Consider the following 9,713-nt stretch of genomic DNA (forward strand, 5'->3'; position numbering starts at 1 on the left):
TTGCCCTTCTGGACACTTTAGTATCTCTCACCCTCACCTTAAACCTATACCCGCATGTTTTAGACTCCCCCACTGAGGATGTGTGTACATAGCAATAATTGAATTTGCAGGAGTTGATTGTATTAGACAATGAGGATGTGTGCACGCAGCAATGATTAAATTTGCAGAAGTTGATTGTATTAGACACTTGCAGTGGTATGATATAGTGCCCGGAAAACAATACCTCCTGCTATACGAATACTACTCTGATTGATGATATCTAAGCTGTAGCTAATAAGATTACATACATACATTAGCAGGACCTATAAGCATGTGCTAAAATCACGAGTCAGTGTCAGTCTCTCGTTGGTGATGTGGGCTCTGTTTGCCTGCTTCATTGTAAAAGGAAGACTGACCCAACATCATAAAATTTGATCAATAAATGCTGTGGATGCACATCTAGAGTTGAATCGATGTTTGTTGAACTGAGTCTGACGAGGCATGTAGAACTGTAAATTGTCACCACCTTTGGGAAAAGATATTGACTATCTACCTTGTCTATGCCCCCCATTATTTTATAGACCTCTGTAAGATCACTCCTCATCCTCCTACTCTCCAGAGAAAAAAGTCCCAGTCTATCCAGCCTCTCCTTATAACTCAATCCATCAAGTTCCAGTAGCATCCTAGTAAATCTTTTCTGCACTCTTTCTAGTTTAGTAATATCCTTTCTATAATAGGGTGACCAGAACTGCACACAGTATTCCAAGTGTGGCCTTACCAATGTCTTATACAGCTTCAACAAGACATCCTTACTCCTGTCCTAAATCTATTTCCCCTAGTTTCACCTGCCAGTGGGAACAACTTCCCTGCTTCTGTCTTATCTATTCCCTTCATAATCTTATATATTTCTGTAAGATCGCCTCTCATTCTTCTGAATTCCAATGAGCATAGCTCCAGTCTACTCTTCATAAGTGAACTCTGTCAACTCTGGAATCAACTTAGTGAATCTCCTCTGCATTCCCTCCACTGCCAGTATATCCTTTCTCAAGTAAGGCTTTTCACAAGGTCCCACATGGGAGGCGATTTGGCAAACTGGATCCAAAACAGGCAGAGTGGCAGGAGGCAGAGGGTGATAGTGGAAGGTTGTTTTTATGACTGGAAGCCTGTGTCCAATGGTTTTCCATAGGGATGAGTGCTGAGTCCCTTGCTGTTTTGTGATGTACATTAATGATCTGGATGTGAATGATCAGTAAGTTCACAGATGACACAAAAACTGGCAGTGTGGTAAATAGTGAGGAGGAAAGTCTTAGCTTACAGGATTGTATTGACAGGCAGAACAGCAGAATTTAACCCTGAAAAGTGTGAGGCGATGCATTTGAGAACAATTTGCAGTCCTGCTACTGTGAAACCCAAAAAAAAACTATACACACACACAACTCGAGATTGACTGTGGTCCTAATTTTATTTTCCATGATTTAACTCAAACACCTTGTTTTGTTAAAATTCCATAAACACAGTAAGCAGAGTGATCTGGAATTCAGCAGCAGCAGCTCAGTGATACTTCCTCCAACGGTCGTGTTCTGGTGGAGAGAGGGTGGGGGGATGGGGGTAAAGAGAGAAAAAGACAAACCGATCAAAGGAAGTTTGGCAACAATCAAAGAACAAAGAAAATTACAGCACAAGAACAGGGCCTTCAAGCCAGCACCAACTATGCTGCCTGAATGAACTAAAACCCCTAAGCTTTTGGGGACCATATCCCTCTATTCCCATCCTATTCATGGATTTGTCCAGATGCTCCTTAAAACTCACTCCTGTATCTGCTTCCACTACCTCCCCCGACAACGAGTTTCAGGCACCCACCACCCTGTGTAAAAAATCTGCCTCGTACATCTCCTTGCCTCTCATACCTTAAACCTGTGCCCCTGAGTAATTGATTCTTCCACCCTGGGGAAAAAGCTTCTGACTATCCACTCTGTCCACACTCCTCAACCTTGTAGACTTCCATCAGGTCACCCCTCAACCTCCGTTGTTCCAGTGAGAACAAACCGAGTTTCTCCAAACTTTCCTCACAGCTAATACCCTCCACGCCTGGTAAATCTTTTCTGTACCCTCTCCAAAGCCTCCATATCCTCCTGCTGCGACGACCAGAACTGAATATTATTATTCCAAGTGTGGCCTAAGGTTCTATAAAGCTGCAACATGACTTGCTAATCGATCACTTGTGGGACATATATGAAAAGTCTCGTAAAAGCAGATCATGGAATCCCGATATTGCAGGAAAAGAACATTCAGCCATCGCATCAGCACCAAATCTCTGGCAGAGCATATAACCCTTTCCCATAACCTCATGTATTTATCCACTAATTCCACCTAACCTATACATATCGGGACACTAAGTGGCAGTTTAGCATGGCCAATCTGCCTAACCTGCACAGTGAGAGGGGAAACTGGAGCACCCAGAGGAAACCCATCTAGACACGGGGAGAACATGCAAATTCCCCACACTCACCCAAGGCCAGAATTGGACTTGGTTCCCTGGCGCTGTGGGGCAGCAGTGCTGACCACTGTCACCCATGTGTCAGTAGTACCTTTCACACCCGTAGTGCATCCCAAAATACTTCACAGACAATTAAGGATTCTCTATTTGAAGCATATTTGAAGGGGTGGGGCAGGGGGAAGAAAAGGATGGGGAGGCAGAAGGGCCCTCTGCCACACAGTTACATTCATGGCCAGATGCCCCTCGAGAGGGAGCCAGTGTTAACCAGCTTCCATTCGGGCACACTGAGGGAGAATTTACCATGGCCAATGCACCCAAACCAGCTCGGCTTTTGGACTGTGGGAGGAAACTCATGCAGACACAGGCAGAACATGCAGACTCTGCAGTGACTCAAGCCGGGAATCAAAGCCAGACCCTTGGCGCTGAGAGGTAGCAGTGCTAACCAGCGTGTCACATGTGGATTAGCCAAGGTAAATGCATGGGGTTATGGGGAAGGGCAGGGGGTGCTGGGGCTGGGTAGGGTACCACGTCAGAGAGTCAGTGCAGTCTCGATGGGCTGAATGGCCTTCTTCGGCACAGTAGGGACTCCATGGCGGTGATCCCTTTTTGGTGCCTAGTCCCATGCTGAAGTTCTGCCAGGTGATGTTCCTCAGGATGTGGGATTGCTGACAAGGCCAGCAGTTATTTGCCAATTCCTTAAAGAAGATGGTGATGAGAAATATTCTTGACTCACTGCAGTTCACGTGACGAAGCTGCCCCCTCAGCGTAATGTCTCTGGACAAAGGAGTTCCAGAATATCTCTCAGGTAGCAACCAAGAAAGAAATAGATTTTCAGGGCATCACTGCCAAGGCTGGCGTTAACAGCCCATCTCCGGGTTGCCCTAATGACCCAGCGAGCCATTCCAGCTGAGGATCTGAATTAACGCTGCCCCCTCTCCCAGGAGGCTTCACTTACTCAGGTGATCATATTCCCAGATGTAACTGATGAGAACGTAACCAGCCAGCATCATAGCGACCCCACCAATCCCACCTCGTCTCACATTAATGTACTTGTTGTAGTACCTGTCGTGGCCTGGAGAGAGAAGGGGGAGACAGTAAGCATCAGCACAAGTTAAAATGCAGTCAATACCAATTCATCCATTGGGGAGGCCAGCTTTCCACAATTCAGATCAGTAAAAACTCCGGGGTTCTTACCCATTATATCACTGCGTTGCAAAGTCCGCAAAACAAAAAAAAGCAGCACCCAGCAACCAAACATAGAATGCCTACAGTGCAGACGGAGGCCATATAGCCCATCGCATCTGTACCAACAATGCCATCCAGGCCCTATCCCCATAACCACACACATTTACCCTGCTAATCCCTCTGACACTAAGGGGCAACTTAGCATGGCCAATCAACCTAACCCACACATCTTTGGACACTAAGGGGCAATTAAGCACGGCCTTCAAAGGCTCGTCACATTCCAGTGGCCCAGTCTCCACTCCAGGCGAGAATTGACCACATGGGGCATCGGTGTGAACCACAGCCACACGGGTGCTTCCACTAAGGGGTCAATGGATAATACTAAAGGGCAGGAACTTTTGCCATTTTTCTCCCTCAAGTTTCCTGCATCTTTTCCTTCCCCCTTAGGGCAGGACCACTGACACCATCTATCACCATACAGCTCCTCTCAGCTCAGACCACTGATACACAGGCACACAATTACTGGTACTCTCACTCACTGCAGAACCATCCTGTTCCTGCCTCCAACAAGGTGAAAGTGATGGCCTAGTGGTATTATTGCTAGACTATTACTCCAGAAACTCAGCTAATGGTCTGGCAACCCGGGTTCGAATCCCGCCACGGTGGAATTTAAATTCAATAATAATAAAAAATAGAATCTGGAATTAAGAATCTATCAATGACCATGAAACCATTGTTGGAAAAACCCATCAGATTCATTAATGTCCTTTAAGGAAGGAAATCTGCCCTCCTTACCCTGTCTGGCCTACAATGTGACTCCACAGCCATAGCAATGTGGTTGACTCTCAACCGCCCTCCAAGGGCAACTAGGGACGGGCAATAAATGCTGGCCCAGCCAGCGACACCCACGTTCCATGAACAAATAAAAATAAAACTTTGATGCAATGTCCCTTTAAGGAACCGCATTTTAATTTATTTAACACAAAAGCCATGATTGAATGGCAGAGCAGGCATGATAGGCCAAATGGCCTAATTGTGCTCCTAAATCTTATGGTCTAAAAGCACAGCTGGCTGCCCCATTCACACAGTCACCCCTCACTCTTGCCTCCCCTCCTGTTCACGCAGCTGGGCCCAATCCAATCACTTTAATACACGGAGGCGTCAAAACAACATACCAGTCAGGGGAATGGTACTCAAACACAAAGCCTGCTGAGGGGAAGATCACAACCCTTACCTCGGCGTAAAGCTGCCAGCATGCCGTTGGGAGTGAAATCCCGTGCGGCGATCCATCGGGAAAGCTCCCCCAGCTTCACGTCCATCAGACGCTTCTCGGCGACCGGAACTGCTGGCACGGAAACAAAAGGTTAAGAGAGGTCAACACCTTGGGGTAGCAGGGGGAAAAGAAAATCCAAATCGCCAGAAAATAATTGATTGGGTGGCACAGTGGGTTAGCGCTGTGCCAGGGACCCAGGTTTGATTCCTGGCTTGGGTCACTATCTGTGCAGAGTTTGAACGTTCTCCTCATGTCTGCGTGGGTTTCCTCCAGGATCTCCAGTTTCCTCCTATAGTCTGTAAGATGTGTAGTTAGATGGATTGGCCATGCTAAATTGCCTCTCAGTGTCAGGGGCTTAGCAGGGTAAATATGTGGGGTTACAGAGATAGGGCCTGTGTGGGATTGTTGTTGGTGCAGACTCAATGGACCAAATGGTCTCCTTCTGCACTGTAGGGATTCTGTGAAATGACAATATTCTGTTCAATTATCTATTCACAGGATTGGCTGTGGGCATCCCTGCCAATGCTGGCATTTATTGCCCTTGAGGTGGTAGCGATCCACCTCCTTAAAGTTTATTAGTGTCATGAGTAGGCTGACATTAACACTGCAATGAAGTTACTGTGAATATCCCCCATTTGCCACACTCCAGCGCCTGCTCGAGTACACCGAGGGAGAATTTAGCATGGCCAATGCACCCAACTAGCACGCCTTTCAGACTGTGGGAGGAAATTGGAGCACCCAAAGGAAACCCAAGCTATTGGAGGTTGGAGCAGGGGACCAGTTCAGACCCTCACTCTCTCTCTCTGTGGAACAGATTGAACCCCAATAAATTAGCTCACAGCCCCTTCTCTCTCTAGGTGTTCAATTCTTCCCCAAATTCATTCCGAATCCCAAAATTCCAGCTCTCAGTCCTCCTCAATCCAGCTCCGATTGCTCTGGAAGAATTCCCCTTCTTCCCAATTCCCCATATTGCCCCCACCAGCTCATTCCCCCACAGGCATCTTGGATGAACCCAAGATCTCAGTCTTCCAGAGGGAAGGGGTTATCTCCAACTCCCCTGCACAAGTTTCCTCCCACAGTCCAAAAATATGGTGGGGTTACAGGGATAGGGCCTGGGTAAGATACTCAGTCAGAGAGTCAGTGCAGACCGGATGGGCCAAATGGTCTCCTTCGGTAGGGATTCTATGGCCCACAACACCTCTCTATAACAGACACCCTCCTGCTTCCCTAGCTGACTCAATTCCAGTCCCCAGTTATTCCTTCTCCACCCCCCTCCTCCCCAGCCATCTATCCCTGCCCTTCCCTCTCGCAGATATCCCCACCCCAGTTTGCTTTGTCTCAGTCCACCTCTATGGGCCATTCCCCCCATTTTACTCTGCCCCCATGTCCATCTCTTCCCCAGTGTGTGTGTCTCCCCCCACCTTTCTGCCCCAATGTGTCTCTCCCCACTCTCTCCATCCCCATGTCTCTCCTCTCTCTGCCCCAGTGTGTTTCTCTCTCTACCCCCCCCAACTTTCTGCCCCAATGTTTCTCTCTCTCCTCCAGTGTCTCCCCTCTCTCTCTGCCCCAGTGTGTATCTCTCCCTTTCTCTCCCCCACTTTCTACCCCAACGTGTCTTTCTCTCCCCACTTTGCCCCAAAGTTTCTCTCTCCTCTCTCCTTGCCCGTGCGTGTGTGTCTCTCCCCCCCCCCCGCCATTTTGCCCCAGTATATCTCTCCCTGTTCTTTCTCTGTCCCTCTCTGCTCCAGCGTGTCTCTCCTTTCTCTGTGTCCCGGTGTCTTCCCCCTTCCCCCCCCCATCCGCACCCGTACCCCCACCCGTGTCCCAGTGCCTCTCTCCCGGCCTGGGGCCGGTTCAGGGTGACCTTGTAGCTGAGCCTGTCCCAGATGCAGAGTATAGGGACCTACCGCGCTGGATACAGTGTATCCCCTTCCGCCAGTGTTACACTGTATCCCCCTCACTGGATACACTGTGTTTCCCCCCGCGCTGGATACAGTGTATCCTCTCGCAGTGATTGGCCGCACTCCACTCACCCTGCCTATCCGCCATCTTCACCACCAGCGCCTGCCCCTCTTGATTGACAGCTCCCTCCTCCAATTGCGACAGGGCTTTAGGGAAGCGGGCTCTGACTCTGTCCAATCAGCAGCGCCCTGCCTCTCCTGATTGGCAGCTCCATCCTCCAATAGCAGCAGGACTTTCAGGAGGCGGGCTCTGGCTCTGTCCAATTCGCAGCGTGTGCCTCTCCTGATTGACAGCTCCCTCCTCCAATTGCGACAGGGCTTTAGGGAAGCGGGCTCTGACTCTGTCCAATCAGCAGCGCCCTGCCTCTCCTGATTGGCAGCTCCATCCTCCAATAGCAGCAGGACTTTCAGGAGGCGGGCTCTGGCTCTGTCCAATTCGCAGCGTGTGCCTCTCCTGATTGACAGCTGCTTCCTCCAATAGCAGTAGGACTTTAGGGAGGCGGGCTCTGGTTCTGTCCAATTAGCAGCCATTGCCTCAGATCTTGTCCTTCAGGGTCCCTCAGGGTTTAGCTTCTCCCTCCTGTTCCCCCCCCTCAAGATTCACAAACTCCCAACTGGCTTCAAACAGGCAAACACCTGCATTTGTGTAGCGCAGTAAAAAGTCTGACAACACCAGGTTTTAGTCCAACCTATTTATTTGATAATAGACTCACAAGCTTTCGGGGTTAGTCCCTTCGTCAGGTGAATGGAGAGTTCTGGCCTCAGACAGAGCATATAAAGCACAGACAGTGGAGCGCCCCAGCTCCTGCCCGGGTTGCATTGTGGTCACTACTACTGCGCTGTGGGAAAATGCAGTCAATCCACACACAGCAAGATCCCAGAAACAGCACCTGCACAACTGGAGAGACGACGTTGGCTGAGGGGTGATTATCTGCAATTTCTCCCTGTGTCTGCATGGGTTTCCTCCGGGTGTTTCGGTTTCCTCCCACAGTCTGAAAGATGTGCTGGTTAGGGTGCATTGGCCGTGCTAAATTCTCCCTCGGTGTACCCGAACAGGTGCCGGAGTGTGGCGATTAGGGGAATTTCACAGTCACTTCATTGCGGTGTTAATGTAAGCCTTATTTTTGACACTAATAAATAAACTTTAAGCTTAACTGAAAAGAAACCTACTCTTCTCAATAGTGGCTGTGGCATCCTTTACGGAACTTATCTCCATCCGAGAATCCAGGAATGCTACAACACACCAGTTTTGGGAATTGAGTGTTGGACAATCAATGAAGCAATACAGAGAGGAACTAGTACGCAGGAATAGCCGGTAAGAGGTGGTACAGTGGCACAATGGTGAGCACTGCTGCCTCACAGCACCAGGGACCCAGGTTCAATACTTGGCTTGGGTCACTGTCTGTGTGGAGTCTGAACATTCTCCCCGTATCTGCATGGGTTTCCTTCGGGTGCTCTAGTTTCCTCCCTTTTAGAAGAATGAGAGGAGATCTCATTGAGACGTATAAGATGATGAATGGGATGGATAGGATAGAGGTGGAAAGACTCTTCCCGCTCAAAAAAGACAATAGGACTAGGGGGCACAGCCTCAAGATAAAAGGGGGGCGGTTTAGAACGGAGTTGAAGAGGAACTTCTTCACTCAAAGGGTGGTGAATCTCTGGAATTCTCTGCCCGTTGAAGTGGTGGAGGCTGCCTCGCTAAATATTTTTAAGACGCGGGTTGATGGGTTTTTGATAGGAGAGGGGATTAAGGGTTATGGGGAGAGGGCGGGAAAGTGGAACTGAGCAGCGACAGATCAGCCATGATCTTATTGAATGGCGGGGCAGGCTCGAAGGGCTGGATGGCCTACTCCTGCTCCTATTTCTTATGTTCTTATGTTCTCCCACAGTCCGAAAGACTTTGATTTGATTTATTATTGTCACATGTAAACATACAGTGAAAAGTATTGTTTCTTGTGTGCTCTACAGGCAAAGCATGCCGTTCATAGAGAAGGAAAGGAGACTGTAGTGTTACGGTCATAGCTAAGGTATAGAGAAAGATCAACTTAATGCGAGGTAGGTCCATTCAAAAGTCTGACGACTGCAGGGAAGAAGCTGTTCTTGAGTCGGTTGGTACGTGACCTCAGACTTTTGTATCTTTTTCCCGACAGAAGAAAGTGGAAGATGGAATGTCCGGGGTATGTGTGGTCCTTCATTATTTTGGCTGCTTTGCTGAGGCAGCAGGAACTGTAGACAGAGTCAATGGATGGGAGGCTGGTTTGTGTGATGGATTGGGCTACATTCATGAGCTTTTATAGTCCCTTGTGATCTTGGGCAGAGCCGTAGCCATACCAAGCTGTAATACAACCAGAAAGAATGCTTTCTATGGTGCATCTGTAAAAGTTGGTGAGAGTCATAGCTGACACATCAAATTTCCTTAGTTTTCTGAGAAGGTAGAGGCATTGTTGGGCTTTCTTAACTATAGTGTCAGCATGGGGGGACCAGGACAGATTGTCGATGATCTGGACACCTAAAAACTTGAAGCTGTCTATCCTTTCTACTTCGTCCCTGTTGATGTAGACAGGGACATGTTCTCCTTTACGCTTCCCGAAGTCGACGACAATCTCCTTCATTTTGTTGACAGTGAAGGTGAGATTATTGTTGCCGCACCAGTTCACCAGATTCTCTGTCTCATTCCTGTACTCTGTCTCGTCGTTGTTTGAGAAGTGCAGGTTAGGGTGCATTGGCCGTGCTAAATTCTCCCTCAGTCTACCTGAACAAGCGCTGGAGTGTGGCAACCAGGAGATTTTCACAGAAACTTTATTGCAGTGTTAATGTA

The 9,713-nt window shown here is 48.6% G+C and overlaps 1 protein-coding gene across 2 annotated transcripts; it reads right to left on the reverse strand.

The window, feature by feature from the left end:
• Window positions 1–1,416: 1,416 nt before the first annotated feature.
• LOC145361582 (ATP synthase F(0) complex subunit f, mitochondrial-like) lies at window positions 1,417–7,038 on the reverse strand. 2 transcript variants are annotated; one of them, XM_080217425.1, is made up of 4 exons: window positions 6,968–7,038; window positions 4,896–5,006; window positions 3,432–3,548; window positions 1,417–1,559 (listed from the first exon to the last, which is right to left on the reverse strand). In XM_080217425.1, exons 1-4 carry the CDS (start codon window positions 6,981–6,983, stop codon window positions 1,531–1,533), a joined length of 273 nt encoding a protein of 90 aa, XP_080073551.1. In that variant the 5' UTR covers window positions 6,984–7,038; the 3' UTR covers window positions 1,417–1,530. The 2 variants fall into 2 exon arrangements, with proteins under 2 accessions (XP_080073551.1, XP_080073552.1); XM_080217426.1 differs by having other exon boundaries at window positions 4,896–5,003; window positions 6,968–7,020.
• Between the last annotated feature and the right edge of the window lie 2,675 nt (window positions 7,039–9,713).

The sequence above is a fragment of the Carcharhinus amblyrhynchos genome, chromosome 35 (genome assembly GCF_965287045.1).
Source record: "Carcharhinus amblyrhynchos chromosome 35, sCarAmb.v2.hapA, whole genome shotgun sequence".
Lineage (NCBI taxonomy): Eukaryota > Metazoa > Chordata > Chondrichthyes > Carcharhiniformes > Carcharhinidae > Carcharhinus > Carcharhinus amblyrhynchos.

Excerpts from the sequence above, each read along its gene's own strand:
- LOC145361582 (XM_080217425.1), bottom strand. Across the intron at positions 3,549-4,895 it reads GCTGGCAGCTTTACGCCGAG|GCCACGACAGGTACTACAAC; the intron begins GTAAGGGTTGTG and ends TTCTCTCTCCAG. Across the intron at positions 1,560-3,431 it reads CTGGGAATATGATCACCTGA|AACACGACCGTTGGAGGAAG; the intron begins GTAAGTGAAGCC and ends TCTCTCCACCAG.